At 41.2% G+C, this 17,310-nt stretch overlaps 1 protein-coding gene across 2 annotated transcripts in view; it reads right to left on the reverse strand.

Annotated features, from left to right (window-relative positions):
* The window catches only part of Wdr81 (WD repeat domain 81), a 123,808-nt gene that overhangs the window by 46,821 nt on the left and 59,677 nt on the right, over nucleotides 1-17,310 (reverse strand). For both annotated transcript variants that reach the window (XM_068367309.1, XM_068367308.1), the window contains exons 14-17: nucleotides 16,065-16,228; nucleotides 11,679-11,763; nucleotides 6,830-7,473; nucleotides 5,987-6,162 (exon numbers count right to left, since the gene is read on the reverse strand). In XM_068367309.1, the coding sequence (XP_068223410.1) occupies nucleotides 5,987-6,162; nucleotides 6,830-7,473; nucleotides 11,679-11,763; nucleotides 16,065-16,228 (1,069 nt within the window). The remainder of the gene's footprint in view (nucleotides 1-5,986; nucleotides 6,163-6,829; nucleotides 7,474-11,678; nucleotides 11,764-16,064; nucleotides 16,229-17,310) is intronic.

Raw genomic sequence — 17,310 nt, forward strand, 5'->3', positions numbered from 1 at the left:
TTCCCAACCGTCTAATGTCGCACCCCAGCCCGTGTCCGATGCGTCCGAGAAGAGAACGTGGTTGGGGGTCTGAACAGCCAGTGGCAGACCCTCTCTGAGGTGAATGTTGTCCTTCCACCAAGTCAGTGAAGACTTCATCTTCTCGGAAATAGGGATCGAGACCGCTTCTAACGTCTTGTCCTTTCTCCAGTGAACAGCTAGGTGAAATTGAAGGGGTCGGAGGTGCAGTCTCCCTAACGCAATGAACTGGTCCAGTGATGAAAGCGTCCCTATCAGACTCATCCACTGTCTGACTGAACATCAGTCCTTCTTTAGCATGTTCTGGATGCATTCTTGGGCTTGACTGATTCTGGGGGCCGACGGAAAAGCCCGAAAAGCTTGACTCTGAATCTCCATTCCTAGGTACACTATAGTTTGGGATGGGACGAGTTGGGACTTTTCCATATTAACCAGGAGACCCAATTCCTTGGTCAGATCCAGAGTCCACTTTAGATTCTCCAGACAGCGACGACTTGACGAAGCTCTTAGAAGCCAGTCGTCCAAATAGAGGGAGGCTCTGATGTCTGCTAAATGCAGGAATTTGGCAATATTCCTCATCAGTTTCGTAAAAACAAGAGGCGCCGTGCTTAGGCCAAAGCACAGGGCTTGAAATTGGTATACAACCTTCCCGTAAACGAACCTTAGAAAAGGTTGGGAATCTGGGTGGATGGGGACGTGAAAGTAAGCGTCCTTGAGGTCTAAAGAGACCATCCAGTCTTCCTTCCTGACCGATGCTAGAACCGACTTTGTCGTCTACATGGCGAACGTCTGCTTTGTGACAAAGACATTCAGAGCACTGACGTCTAGCACCGGTCTCCACCCTCCTGTCTTCTTCACGACTAAGAAGAGACGGTTGTAGAAGCCCGGGGATTGATGGTCCCGGACTTTGACTACCGCTCCCTTTTGTAGTAAGAGAGAGACCTCTTGCTGCAAAGCTAGTCTCTTGTCCTCCTCTCTGTACCTGGGAGAGAGGTCAATGGGAGTTGTTGCTAGAGGGGGCTTGCGCAAGAATGGAATCTTGTACCCCTCTCTGAGTAACTTCGCAGATTGTGCGTCTGCGCCCCTGTTCTCCCAGGCCTGCCAGTAGTTCTTGAGCCTGGCTCCCACTGCTGTCTGAAGAAGGTGGCAGTCAGACTCTGCCTCTAAAGGACTTGGAACCTTTCTTCTTGCTCCCACGTTGACCTTCGGCACGAGCACCTCCTCTGCTGGAGGCTCTGCCACGAAAGGGCGGAATGAACCTTGACGCTGGAGTATCCATCCTGGGTCTAGGCACAGAGGGCAAAGGGGTGGCTTTGCGTGCTGATGACGCAACCAGGTCATGTGTGTCTTTTTGAATCAAGGAGGCAGCAATCTCCTTGATCAACTCCTCAGGGAAGAGGCACTTCGAGAGAGGAGCAAACATAAGCTCCGATCTTTGACATGGGGTTACTCCAGCTGACAAGAAGGAGCAAAGGTGTTCCCGTTTCTTGAGGACCCCGGAAACGAAAGAAGCCGCAAGCTCACTAGAACCGTCCCGTATGGCTTTGTCCATGCAGGACATTATGAGCATGGAAGTTTCCTTGTCAGAAGGGGAGGTCTTCCTGCTCAACGCTCCCAAACACCAGTCCAAAAAGTTAAAAACTTCGAACGCTCTGAATACTCCTTTCATCAGATGGTCTAAATCCGAAGGAGTCCAACAAATCTTGGAGCGTCTCATGGCCAGCCTGCGGGGAGAGTCTACAAGACTTGAGAAGTTGCCCTGGGCAGAGGCAGGAACTCCCAATTATTATTATTATTAAATGCTAAGCTACAACCCTAGTTGGAAAAGCAGGATGCTATAAGCCCAGGGGCCCCAACAGGGAAAATAGCTCAGTGAGGAAAGGAAACAAGGAAAAATTAAATATTTTAAGAATAGTAACATTAAAATAAATATTTCCTATATAAACTATAAAAACTTCAACAAAACAAGAGAAAGAGAAACTAGATAGAACAGTGTGCCTGAGTGTACCCTCAAGCAAGAGAACTCTAACCCAAGACAGTGGAAGGCCATGGTACAGAGGCTATAGCACTACCCAAGACTAGAGAACAATGGTTTGATTTTGGAGTGTCCTTCTCCTAGAAGAGCTGCTTACCATAGCTAAAGAGTCTCTTCTACCCTTACCAAGAGGAAAGTAGCCACTGAACAATTACATTGCCGTAGTTAACCCCTTGGGTGAAGAAGAATTGTTTAGTAATCTCAGTGTTGTCAGGTGTATGAGGACAGAGGAGAATCTGTAAAGAATAGGCCAGACTATTCGGTGTCTGTGTAGGCAAAGGGAAAGAACCGTAACCAGAGAGAAGGATCCAATATGGTACTGTCTGGCCAGTCAAAGGACCCCCTAGCTCAGCTAGTGGTAGTATCTCAACTGGAGATACTACTCCCGTGGCATACCAGACGCTAGATCTGGAAGCCAGCTTGGCAGGGGGAAACATGAAAGCTGTCTTCCCAAGTTGCTTTTTGGACTGCAACCAATCTCCCAGCACTCTTAAAGCTCTCTTGGACGAGCGGGCGAGGACGAGCTTCGTAAAGGCAGGTGCGGATGACTGCGTGCCTAAAGCGAACTCAGAGGGAGGAGAGCGTGGTGCTGCAGACACAAACTGATCAGGATATAAATCCTTGAACAGTGCAAGCACTTTCCTAAAGTCCAAGGAGGGAGGCGTGGTCTTGGGTTCGTCGATGTCCGTGTGCGGGTCGTCAAGATGTGCAGCGTCGTCATCATCAGAGAGTCCATCGTCTGAATGTTGAGGAGGAAGCGGCAAAGGAGTAGGAATAAGCTGGTCGGCTGAGTCCGGCAGCACGGGTGCATGCGTGACTGCACTGGACACAACGTCATGGAACTGTTGGTCAGTCTGTGAGCTGGCAACAACCATAGCTGTGCGGGGACGCAAAGCGTCTACTCCTGACTGTCTAGTCTGCTGCGGGCGAGTAGCGGTAACCACGGTGGGTTGCGGAGGTAGACGCACAGCGTCAAAACAAAGCAACTTAACTCCACCCTCCTGTTGTTGTGGTAACTCGCGAACGTCAACGGAGGGTTCCGTGCGTCGGTGAACGTCAACATGCGGCTGGCAGGGTACACTGCGCATGGGTGGCGGGACTCTCACAGCTGGAGTGCGGGAGAAGGTAGCCTCAGCGTCTACTGGACGCACAACCGTGGTTGGTTGTAGGCTAACGGGTGCAGCGTCAACCTTCTCCGCACGATACTCCTGCATAAAAGATGCTAACTGTGTCTGCATAGACTGAAGCAAAGACCACTTAGGGTCTACAGCAGCAGGTGCGGCAACAGACGGTGTTACTGCCTGTTGCGGTACCACTTTGCCTCTCTTAGGAGGTGTGCAGTCATCGGAAGACTGCAGCGAGTCCGAACTGACCCAGTGGCTATACCTGGGCCGTTGGACTTGCGCGGAAGGGACCTTGCGTTTGAGAGGCCGTGAGACCTTGGTCCATCGTTTCTGGCGTGAAACCTCTTCCGCAGACGAGGAATGAACAGGCTCTCTCGTCTTCTTGTGGGTGGGGCGATCTTGGCAACATACGTCCGAAACCACGGAGGGAACGTCTGTCCGCTGATTAAAGCCTGTCGAACCCTTTGGTCGTACGACATTGCTTCTCCCCTGGGCTTGGGAGCTTGCAAGAGGTCCCGGACTGGGAGGACGACAGGCACGAACAGACGCACCCTCATGCGCAACACTAACACTTTTCACAGCACTACCACTCACTTCACTTCCCACTGCATTCTTACCCTTCAACTCCCTGACGTCTGCCATGAGTTGGTTGCGGTCACTCGCCAATGACTCGACTCTCTCACCCAGAGCCTGGATGGCACGCATCATATCTGCCATCGAAGGTTGTTGAGTGCTAGAAGGGGGATCAGGAGTAACCACTACAGGGGAAGGAATAGGTTGTGGGGCATGGGGAGAGGAAAAATCAACTGAGCGAGACGAACTCCTCCTGACTCTATCTCTCTCTAGCCTACGTGAATATTTCAGGAATTCGAGAAAATCGAATTCCGAAAGCCCAACGCATTCCTCACATCGATCTTCCAATTGACAGGTTTTACCCCGACAATTGGAACAAATGGTGTGCGGATCGATAGAGGCCTTCGGAAGACGCCTTGAACAGTCCCTAGCACTACACTTCCTGTATTTGGGGACTTGAGAAGGGTCAGACATCTTGAATTAGTCAAAGGGGGAATTCAAATTCTATCCAAGTCGTCAACAAATAATCCAAAATTCAATCAAAGAATGCAAGGAAGTATTGAAGATAACCTCTGCAAAGCGAAAGCTAATAACTAGAAATGAGTACTTCACCAAAAACTGTGAAAATCAATCAAGTAAGCAACAGCGTATTTAGTAGGTCTTTCCGGTGGCATGACAGAGAGAAAATTGGTTCTGTGTTTACTTGGAGTACTTGAGTACCTGCTCGACAGATGGCGCTGTTGATGTACACCCCCTACCTGTATAGCGATCGCTGGCGTATTTTGTCCTTAGGTTTTTCTGTCGGGCAGCAGAGCTGACAGCTTATATGATCACCGGCTAAGTTTAATATTGAAAATTATATTTTTATGCCAATGTCAACCTTCTTGACAAAAACAGTTAAATGTACACATGCAATTGTCACCCTTATGTGACCTCTTAGGGGCCTTTAAATACCTGTGTTGTCTTTAGAAAAAGTTATTTGTTCGGGAGCTTCCATAGTATTAATTCCTCCTTGCTTAAAATTATAAATATTAACAATGTTATACATAAAGAGTACAATAAAATGTTTTCAAAATAACCTGTAGTCATACCTTCACTGTAAAGGCCAAAATGTTTCAAGTTTTCATCTTTTTCTCTTCATATGTCAGCTTAAACATCAGCCTATCAATGTATTTTTACAACCTTACATCAGCCCTACTTTTAACTGGGCTTCACAAGGCACAAGAAGAGTTGGAAGACCTAGGCCTAAATGGCTGAGGACTATAAAGCGTGAAGTGAGAGAAGACAGAGATGACTGGGGAAATCTAACCGAGGTCCTTTGTGTCAATAGGAGTAGGAGATGATGACATCATCCATGTTATCACACCAAATATCTATTATTAATCTAAAATTCATATACACAGACTAACTTTTAAAAGCTAATTCAAATTTCTATTACATTTCTTAGAGAGCAACCGTACAGCTGTAAAAATGAAAAGAAATCTAACTATCAGATATCCTCAGAACTGAGGCTGTTCAAAATGGAGGGATTTTTCAAATATGAACCACATACCTCATCTACACAGCCAAAGAGATCATTCGTATCTGATATACAATTTGGAAAAACCCTGCATTTGAAAATTAATCAAAAGTTATAAAAGGGTGAACAGCTAGCTGGAAGAAAAGTAGAAGGCATAAAAGTTGGTGTAGCACTGGTCGAAGAGACCTTGCAGACTCTTTCGTAATGCCTACAGTACACTGGGCAATGTGCGCTAAGCCACAAATGACAAGTTGTGCCTAATAGCAAAACTCCCAAGTTGTTTGCCATTGTTTCTTGACTGCTGCTCAACACAAAATTGACTTGCAATACAAAGTCTACTGCACACTAAACTTTATTCCTATATTGGGGTCACTGTATCTTCAAATCACTCTGGATGGAAGTCAGCACCCAACCTTCAGAAAATCAATACTGTAGATCCTTTTTATCTCCAACTTTATCTCTCTCTGAGTCTGGAACCTAGTTGCAAAGACTTATGAGATAAGCAAAGCCTCTACCCATTATGTCATTCACTGGGACACAGTAACCAGAATTTTCATTTCAAAATATTAGAATTCTTTTTTCAAAATCATCCAAAAATGGTTGGAATGAGCTAAATAAAATATTCAAAAGATTTATTGCTGAATGTTTGGATTTTGATGGCTAAAATAAGATTTAAGAAGCAACCTTGATATTGAAAGAAATTAAAAAAAAACATACCTGCAAGTGTTCCATAAATGTACTATCTGTTAGATATGGAAGTAAGTATTGCAAAAGCGCCATGGCTCCCAAGAGACCACCTTCCATTGTAGTGGAAAGTTTACGCCTGCAAGTTGCTACCAACTCACATATATGACATAAGTATTGTAGCAAAATTACTTGCTCCCCATACAGACCTGAAATGAAGTTCAAATACGAAATAGGTCACAAAATTTTAGTTGAATGAAATTATATTATAATTAGAATTGCAGAATAAAGCAAATATTAAGTCAAAATCACTTCTCATCATATACTGTAAACTTACAAAATATCTAACTTCATCAATTTATTATACAGGGTATAATACTATATTAATAAAAATTTACCATAATCACAATGAAATGTATCCCCAGATGATTAAATACATAAATGCTTGTGGGAGTAACGAATGACTTTTCTTGCAAGTTTTCTTTTTCAAAGAACTGATTAAATTATAAAAAAAATACATAATAGCCAAACTTTGTATTGTGGAGTTAACACAACAGTACAAGCTTACTACATTCCCTTGTTGTCCTTAAATATATACTGTACTTGGAATGAAATATTTACAGTTTAGAATATTTTCTTAATATCTTACCGAAGTTATGTGAACTTCAAGGTCTCTGTTTTTCAGATTTCCATGGTTTTCTAAGAATACTGTACTGTATACCTCATTCTTTAAAATAATGGTTTTGTGAATTGACAATTAAAAACTACCACCACTTACAAGCCCTCAAAGTAAAAACTTATTCACTGATTAAAATTACAGAAATTTTACATAAATCTAAACTTTTTTTATGGTACATCTCACAAAACTGTACTCACATGCAATTTCTGAAAGACAATGCAGCACCTTTGCGGCAAACCTATCTCCAAGAATTCGCTTTCTTGTCACTGATAATTCATCTTTGGGGTCAGTGGGTATAGGGTTCAAAGCACCTGAGTCTGGTAAGTAGCATAGAGTCAGCATCCGTAAGAGATTGCGAGTCACATATCGGGAGGTGAGTACTGGTCCGAGCCTCCCCGCCAACCACAGTACACTCTCACAACACACATCTGACATACTGTGATTAAGATCAACCTTTTGTTTATCACTTTCTACATCTCTAAAAATGTTCTTCATGCTGTCCTTATTTCCTCCATCCACATCTACTTCCACAACTTCCTCACACGAATCCTTTTCCAAACGAAAATCTGGAAGTGAGGTAGAGTACTGTTCATTAAGCTTCATGGCTGATGGGCCATTCGGGCCATACTTAGGAATAGAGATGCTATTTGTTGCAGATACAGTAGATACTGAGTAAGCTGTGACCAAAGGAGTTGGGGTGTCCGGATCACTGCTTCGTTCTTCTTCATCATCACCACTCATTGATGGAGAATGTGGAGAAGGGCATAAAGATGGGATGGACCCCAAGCCTTCTTGCATTGATACTTCATCTAGACTCAGTGTTTCAGAAGCCAAGGGAGATCTGTTAACCAAAATATCAAAATATTAAAAAAAAGCAATTTCAATAATATATTTTTTGTTTATATATTCAATTAATAAAATGTTCATTCAGCTTCTCTTGAAGTTCAGATTTATCGATGTTTACCCTTAAAAGTAAGAAGTTTCCCGTTTTCTTTCCTTTCAACAGACTTATGGCTCTAGTAAAGTAATGAGACAGTATCACAAATATTCTAACTAGTTCGTATTTTTCATAGCAATACAAACCTGAGTCTTTTAAATAGGGAAATGAGTTTCGCGTAAGCTGGAACGGTCATTGAATTCATTAACGAGGAAGTTAACAACAGATGGTGGAAGCAGGTGAGTAGGCCCGGCCCACCACCTATCGGATAAGCCTCATTTTGACCTTTCAGCTCAGGACTGAGAGGGGTGGTTGATGAGGGAAATTCAACTAAAAGGACTCAGGTTTGTATAACTAGGAAAAATACAAAGTACTTACAAAATGTGTGATTTCTTCCTACGAGAAATACAAACCTCCATCCTTTAAATAGTGAGACACACTGCCTGGTGGGTAGGAAATCCCTAAAGAACCAAACTGATTGGTTCTTTTTCTCCCCTGGAAAGGTCAGTCTGTCTGGTCCTGTGTGCAAGCAAAGAATATGACTCAAGCAGCCTCCTATCTTTCTCTCATGGAGATGAGAAGATTGACAGGAACAATCCTGTCCAAAATGAACTGTACATGTCAACTGAAGAAACTCTTCCCCCAAAGTGGAAATCAGTCTGGAATAACATACCTGGTGTATGATGATCTGTGGGTAGATATAAATTCCACCAGGGAGGTGGGGGATATGCTTCTTTAGATTTAAAGAAGGGCGCTCAGAAGTGTAACTGGTAAGCATGTGATGTTTCTACCACTTTGTCCCTTAGACAGGGTACAGAAAAAATGTGGAAGAGCCAGTCATCCTACCATTCATTTCAGACTTACATCTACATGTTGACCACAGACAAGGTGCTTCCCATCCTGTGTGGGAACTGGGCTATCTACACAACTACTTGAGCAGCCATCACAGGACTAAGCACAAAAGTTTCAGGTGATTTGTGGGTATAGTCCCACAGATAAAAGGATTTGAAGGTGAATTGGTGCTTCAAATTCCCAAACTTCAACACCTGGCTGACTGATAAGATTTTTATGAAGGCTAAAGTGGGGCCTATACCCTTGACTTTGTGAACTTTGGTTTTAGCTGGTATGGATCACCTCATGAAGCAAAAAGAAGATTGTGTTCCTTGACACCTCTTTCTTGGTCCTTCCAGTGAATATGAAGAGTTGCTGACACTTAGGAATAAGATGTTGGGTCTTCTTCAGATAGCACAGTAAAGACCTTCTGGGACACAAAAATATCTCCTCCCAATCACAACTCGATGCTTCACATAGAGAGGGGATGTAGAAGGTTTCAAACCGCGGGTCATGTGCTGAAGGCTTTTAAGTTTTGGCCACAAAATTAGGCATAAAAATAGAGTAGACTACCTTCCAACACTCAATGTGAGTAAATAAGTAAGAGACCATGCAACTCCCCTATTCTCTTCACCAATGCTAAGATGAGAAAACTGATTGTCTTGAGAGTTGGATCTCAGTTTACCGACCTTCTCAAAGGATCATAAGTGGTACACGTAAGAGCCTTGTGAACAAGGATTATGTCCCACCCTGGGGGGCTAAGGTTCCGTGGTGGACAAGACGGTTCAAAGCTCCTCACAACTCCCATGAGGAGGAGAAGTCAATACCTTTCAGTCGATATGCCTAAGAGTGAACAGTAGCCTTTGACAGTTGCAACTGAGATCCACTTCTCTTGGCGAAGGATGACAAGGAAATCCGCAATCTGTACTAGAGTTGCTCCAACTAGAAAAGTATCCCTTCTACAACACTAATCGCACAAAATGGCCCACTCCTGGTAGACAGCTGCATAGTGCCACCAAAGGTACGCAGACATCTCCCGCGCAGTGCCTCGCGAAAAGCTTTTCACTTGGAGGAGATGTTGGATAGCCCCTAACCATGAAGCTTTACCGACTTCACAGACTGAGGTACTTCTGAAGGTGCAGCTGACAAAGGCATGTGAACCATTGAGTAGTTCTCTCGGGATCTCGACTAGGAGTGCTAACAGATCGGGATACCACTCGTCATGGGGCCATCTGGGAGTCACCAGGCTCATATTGAGTCCTGGCATTGGAAGGCTTCCTTAAACATGGCCCATGAGTTTGGAAAGGAGAAGCAAAACATGGGGAGCTTCCTGATTAGCCATGGGGTATACATGTCAATCTCTGAGAAACCCCACAAGGAAAAAAGCATCTCTACTACGTTAAGGATGTAGGGATCACTCTGACCCTAAAACCTGCCCCTGGTGACAATGTGTTTGACAGTACATCCCTCTTGCCCAGAATGCATCTGGCTGACAACTGTGCGGTGAAGAACGTTGCCCAGACGTGCATCCGCTTCATCAGGTCGCAGGTAGGATGGGATATTGAGGGCACCAAAGCTTCTCCATCAACTGGGGAACAGAAAATGTATGGGTCTGTACACTCCTATCCCTCCTGCTAACGAGGTAGCTGGGGAGACCTAGGGGGCCATGGCACTGGATTGACCCCTGCCTACTACCATAAGGGTGCCATCCACCTCCCCCCGAAAGAAAGGGGGTGTCAAAAAAAGCCCTTCCCTTATGATTATATCTGGTCTTCCTGGACTTCCCCAACCTCTTCCTCTGATTCTTCTTCTTTTTCATCTTAGAAGAGAGAGAGAGAGAGAAAAGGAGATGGAGAAGAAGTAGAAGTAGAAGTAGAAGGAGAAGGAGAAGGATAAGGAGAAGGAGGAGAAGAAGGAAGAGGAGGAAGAGAAGAATTCACTCGTTTCTTCCTCGTCCGGACTCTCACCCCAAGTTCTGCAAGCAGAGGTGTCAAGGTCTGAGCGACGAACGATGACAATGCTCCCCCCAGAGGAGATCCACATAGGTTGTTCCAATAGGAAATACAACACTGAGGAACATACTCATGGGGGAGAGAGTAGGCTAACTCAGTGCAACAAGCAGGGTCATAGGAACAAAGGGAGTAGGGGATACAGACCCCAGACCAAAGGGTTAGGTTGATAGGCACAGGGGGTGACAGGGAAAGTAGTGAATGGGGCTAATCCCTAGCACCAAGGCAACATGCACTTTGGCCCCAGGCATGAATTACTCCCAACCTCAGGCTTGACACTTCCTGGTGCCTAAGCTTTTACTGTTCCCACAGGTGTCACACGGGACACCACTGGGAATCCCGACACTGGGGGTACAATCCCGCCTTTCACTACAAATGTCAACTTGGGAGACACTGGCACTGGGGATACCAAGGGTGAGGTAACGAGTTCAACGGATGTTCCTGCTCATGCCAAAATTGTCTCCCATTTTTAAAGGATGAAAAGTAGCATTTTCTGTCGGGAAACTATATAAAACTATATTTCATAAAAAATATTTTATGGCAAATAAATGGGTGATTCAAGTAATGTGTTTCTTGTTTACCAACTCAAAGTTGCCTTATACTGCAAGTCATCCCAAATTTTGAAATTCTTAGTACAGTATTCATTAGGTTATCAGGTTAAAATTAAGGGTGACAGAATGCTACTTTATTACTGCAATATGAAAAAGCAAAATGCAACGGGTCTTACGGCTAAAATAGAGAAAGCAGCTCAGTATATAAAAAAAAAAACTTTGAAGTAAAGAATGAACTACAAAAAGGTGAAATAACAAAACATAATTCATATTAAGAAAGAGAAGAAAGAAAAATAAACAAAACAAATAATAGATAAACAATGAAAAGAGTCTCATGACACCTTAGTCAATATCAAAGCATTTGCAGCAAGTTTGAACTTCTTAATTTCATCCAATTCAACTGCAGGGCAGTAAATAATCAATAAAATTAGTCCTCAATTTCGCCAAATATCATGAAACAGTTCTGTGTTATTAGATATTCACTTTCACCCCAAGAGTGAATTAAAACAATCAAGATGGTAACCCATAATTTTCCACAGTAGACTCAGTCTACTACTTAGATGCATTACAATTTTATGAAAATCAAAGGTTTGAAGATAATAGAATTCCCTTTAACAGGTAAATTACACTTTCACACATCTCAAAAAGATATACTCTTTAGGTAAAGGAAGTCAACAATGTTATTCTACAAAGCAATGTAAAAGCTAAGCAAGTTTACCTTAACTGGTCACTAGTTTCTTGCAAGGGAGTGTCAGGATAACTAGCATCTACATCATCTTCACCACCCTCAAATACAAATACCTCTGAAATAATAGTGCACAGGCTTTAAAATCAACAGAAAGTATTTTTGTTTTTCTTAAATAAAACAACACTTATCATGTAATGGTACACAACACAAAGCCTATCTTACACTTTAAGGTTTGTAACTATAACTGATAATTATAAATTTATAAATTTATGAATACAGCATGGCTGCTTCTGTGAATTAGTTTCTCTATTGTGTAAATACTCATGGGGATGTTCTAGAACAGGTCTATAACACTTTTTTTCTTCAAAATGCTAATATTATTGTACTAAATAAATGCATATACTGTACCACTAAAAATAATACAGAAACTACTTAAAAGTAAGATAAGACATTATCAAATTATCAATATTTATATCAGGAGACTCCATTAATTATTTCCCTTTTACCATTTATCTATACAGTACTCAGCTGATGTTCATATTGCTTCTTCCCCAGAAGCTCGGTTTATCAACATCTCTCCCAAAAATCGAATAAAAATTTTCCAATTTTCTTTCCTTTCAAAAGATAATGTACATCTAGAGTAAAGTAATGAAACAATCTAGTGGTCAATGGCAAGGAGTGCCAGAAGTTCTATGTTGTTCACTTTTGAAGTGAAGAGCATTCCCTATTCCTTGAAGTCACAAGTCAGGGGGGAGGGGCGTGGCCATGTACATAAACATAAGTGATTAAAGAAATAAAAAATTTGACTGATTAGATTCTGCTTATTTCTATGAACCTCCCCTGGTGTCCATATTGCTGACTCTCACACACTGATGGAGTTGGGATGCCCGCAAAGGAAAGAGATATCCCATAAAGAAAATTAAAGTGTATAATTGAAATTTTAGACTCAGTTGATAGAAAAATCAAGATTCTTCAAGAAACTGTCCTTCAGACATCAACATGGTATGTTATTGAACTGCTACTAAAATGCTTTCTTAAGAAACATTTCTAAGAAAATTAAGAGCTGTAGGTTTACTGTTTATATATCTAGAACCTTAATCTCCAAGGCTTTTATAAGATTTGATCCAATTCATGGGAGTTTTCACTGACCAAACTTCTGAATAGAAATAACATTGATTTTTTGGAAAGAAGACGAATTGGAATTCTAATCTCACGGAGAAAATTTACGATACAATAATGTCCACAGTTTGTCCAAAATATGCTGAATGGTTCTTATTGGACAAACACAACTATTTTCATAAGAAATGCTTACAACCATTTCTAAGGAGGAAAAGTGAAAAAATTGCAAGACTCTTAGTCTTAACATACAGTAATTTAGCTCTGCCAGAAGGCAAAATAGGGGTTTTTAAAAAAAGAAAAAAACATATTTGGGGAGATACTGTGTGTTCTCCAAGAACTTTAATGTGAAAGGCTACACAAGGGAATCCAATATGACATAAATCCCAAAGAAATATTGTCTCTCTTGCTCTAGGGCCAGTGTATCAATGTGCAAAGCATGGACTCAGTGTGTAAAAGAGACCAAGTTCAGGCACTATTGAACTCGACCCACCACCAATGCTGAAATTCATCTTTTATGGGTGACTTCATTACTATATCATCACCACATACACAGAAGAACCAACGCTACAGTCAGAATCAATGCTACCTGTACATCAGCTTACACCTAACTGCAATTTCCCATTCCCAAGTAAGGTTTCATTGTCATGCTCCCCAGCCTGAGGTTAGGGAGAGAGGGTGGGTACGGAAGACCACACAGCTCCTCCCAAAAATAGGTTTTTCTTTCATCAAAACCCCTTTATTGTGGTTAATGTACTGTATGGTCTCCAGTGTCTAGTACGAGTGCATTAATAGAATATACTTACATACCATCAAGAACAACCGTCTACTGACAAGTAAAAACATATAACACCTTGCACATGTTTAAATGGGCAAGAAAAAAACTAACAAGTCTAACTCTCACCTTACAAGTAATGACTTAAGAATACTCAATGCCTGTCAACCCAATTCTCTTGAAGGACCTTGGTTGAATTGCTCCTTCTTTTTTGGTTACCTCTGTAAGGGTCATGAAGGAGCCAACTTATACACATCAATGCTGTACTGCTTGGACTTGTTTCAGGTATTATTTAATGAACAACCTATGTCCACACCAATCTGTAAAGCTCTGGATGTCCTGAAATTGCCTATTAGCAAAGAACACTAGTGAAACAGCAATTTATCTTGCATCGTAGCTCTTAGGGATGGTAACAGGATCATCTTTTTTACCTAGAGGTTATTAGAATGGGGAGAGCCCTTGTTGAAAGGGGCTTGTTGGTCTGGGGATTTTGAAACATACTACCTTATTAGGGCATGGATCTCTGTAAGTATAGTTGAAGGGTAGACACTGGACAGAAGTTACTATCTCACACCTCTAGAGCCAAAATGTTAAGTAGATCTTGTCACAGAGGAGGCATTTTGCTTTTGGCTAAAAATAAGAGGTCTGGGAATAAGATAAGATGATACCAGATTATGGTGCTGAATGGCTGATCTCTCCAAAAGGCCGCAAGTTCAATGACTCTTGCTACTGAGGGTAAAGTTACTAAAAATGTGGAAATTTGCAATAGATCTGTAAAGGGAGATGGAAGAATTATTTAACTTTGTGGTTGTAATAGTCTCTCAGAAATGTCCCTGCCTGGTGATCAGCTGGATTAGAGCTTGAAACCTGCTCAAGCTCAATATTTTTTTGTAGTGACTGCAACCTCATCCACCTTGTGAGCTAAGGATCGAAGGTTTGGGGGAGCCTATACGTCTACCTACTGAGTCATCAGCAGTTATTGCCTGGCCATTCCTGGTCCTAACTTGGGCAGGAAAGGGCTTTGCAACTGATAATGTCGATTTATGGTCAGTCTCTAAGGCATTACCCTGCTAGAACTTTGTCATTGTCCCTTGTATCTGGCATTCATGAGGGACCTTCAAACTTTAAACCGTTAAAAATTCAAGCATCCTATTTAGAAACCACCAAGATACTGCAGGTATTGGTACAGATGGTCTATGCAAAGCAAAAGACTTGGTGATCTTTTGGAAAAGCAGGATGCTATAAGCTCAAGGGCTCCAACAGGGAAAATAGCCCAGTGAGAAAAGGAAATAAAAAACTATAAGAGAAGTAAATAATTACTAAAATAAAATATCTTAAGAACAATAACAACACCAAAACAAATCTTTCATATATAAACTATAAAAAACTTGAAAAAACAAAAGGAAGAGAAATAAGATAGAATAGTGAACACTACCCCAAGACAGTGGAAGATTATGGTACCAGGCTATGGCACTACCCAAGACCAGAGAAGAATGGTTTGATTTTGGACTATCCTCCTTGAAGAGCTGCTTATCATAACTCAAGTGTCTCTTCTACCCTTACCAAGAGGAAAGTAGCCACTGAACAATTACAATGCAGTACTGTAGTTTACAACTTAAGCAGAGAAGAATTGTTGGTAATCTCAGTGTTGTCAAGTGTATGAGGACAGAGGAGACTATGTAAAGAATAGCCCAGACTATTCGGTGTATATGCAGGCAAAGGGGAAATAAGCCGTAACCAGAGAGAAGGATCTAATGTAGTACTCTCTGGCCAGTCAAAGGACCCAATAACTCTCTAGCGGTATTATCTCAATCGGTGGCTGGTGCCCTGGCCAACCTACTACCTACAAAAAAATTACTGTATGGCATTATTGTAGTCATTGATGCTATAATCAACTAGCCTAGTCATCTCTGGATTTTCCCCTTAACTAAAAGCATTCCCCTAACAGTTTTGAAATTTTAACTTATTCGACAACTACTGTAATGAAATACTTTTCCATGCGCGGGGCCGTGAGACAATTGCAATCTAAACTATGGTTATTTACATCAAAGTATTTCTCTCGACAAGATACACAAAGAGAATGCGAATTTTGATCTCGGAGAAACAATTCTCCTGAATACTCCACAAAGTAATTGTGAACAAGTCGTGGGGAAGACATCTTAACATTAAGTTCAGTAATAGATAAACAACCTGGAGAATGTCTGAACTAAACTTTGACAACATAGAAACTGGAAGGACAAAGAGACTGGCGTGTCAGTTCTGAGCTCTTACCACATACCGCTAGAATGTTTCATTCCTTTACTGTGGGTATATGATTGGAAAAAGAAAATGGAAAACAACTTAATTTTTAAAATTCTTTACAGATAAAAGTTGATTAAACTAAGCTTCTAGATAAGAAGTAATATGAACATTAGGAGATTTTCTTAGAAATGAATTAATCAATAAGAGTAGCATCTTTATAATAGTATCATGGATTACCTCAAATTGATGTACTATACTTCCAAAAATATAAAATAAGATTCTACCTGGTTCTGCTTCTGCCTCAGCATCTGTCAGATCAGCTTCTAAACGAGGCGTTTCCAGAATACCTTCCTGTTCCATTCTGAGGGTAATTTCTGTGTTGCTTGAATGTGAGTCCTCCTCACAAGGAGAAGTTACACCTTCATTACCAAGACTTATATCAACAGTCCTAGTTAAATAAGGAAAGGGATAAGCTTCAAAGCAGCAGAGTATCCAGTATTACAAAATGTTAAAAAGCATAGCTAAATCTACAGTAACGCTAATTATACGCTCATTCTATCAACCAAAATATGCTGAAATGATTAAGAAGTTTTAAGAAAAGAATTCAAATTACTTTACGAGAGCAATATTGCCTAAAATTAAATTTAATGATAAGGAATAAATACATTAGAAAAAGAAATAGTTTTTTTGTAGTTGGTGGTTTACTATCAATATGAAAAACCAAGCACAAATCATCTAACCACTTTGAAAATCCATTATAAGAGGGAAGTAAAACAGTGACTGGATTAGAAAGTTACAACTTCTAAAATAATAATGTAATTTTTTCAAAACCAAATATAACTTTCCATGCAGATCTTTTACTTATAATTAGTCCATATCTATAGCCCTTACAAATTCTGGACACTTCAATCCTAGTTCAAAAGGAAATTGTCTGCTGATTGCTCTCACTGAGTATGTACCTCAAAGATCCTGGAGTTACAGAGCTTAAGTTTAATAAACAGTATATTTCCTTGAAAGAATTAATCTTTTAAAATCATTGTATTTGTTTTATACTAAAGCCACTAAAGTCCTTATAATTAGATCCAAATCCAAATTTCGTGCTGGAAAAACAAAGTTGCGAAAAACTCCCGAACTGACCAATTGTGATAGATTTATCTGAGAGCTCCAAAGATTGAGTGAAGTAAAGGTACCCAAAGCCCAAAGAAAATTGGAATTTGCATCTTTAAGAACAAAACCCTGAGAACCACCTTGAAACTTATGAGTTTATTACTGCAATTGCAAAAGGCCCTCTTCTTAGATATGCTGAAGAAATCACTAACATGTAAAATCTGGGAGACATTACAAAGAAATGAGGATGGAGGGATATGTGATCTTTACTACACATCCAAGTGTTACTGAGGGTTATTATGAGGAGAGATCCTGTCTAATTAAGGGTCACCAGGGAAGGTTCACAGTTTTGGCATATCCATCGAAACAAAAGGTTAACAGCTGAAATGTAAGATACCTATACAGCATTAGGATAAAACTAAA

Source organism: Palaemon carinicauda, chromosome 45, assembly GCF_036898095.1.
Source record: "Palaemon carinicauda isolate YSFRI2023 chromosome 45, ASM3689809v2, whole genome shotgun sequence".
In the NCBI taxonomy this organism is placed as follows: domain Eukaryota; kingdom Metazoa; phylum Arthropoda; class Malacostraca; order Decapoda; family Palaemonidae; genus Palaemon; species Palaemon carinicauda.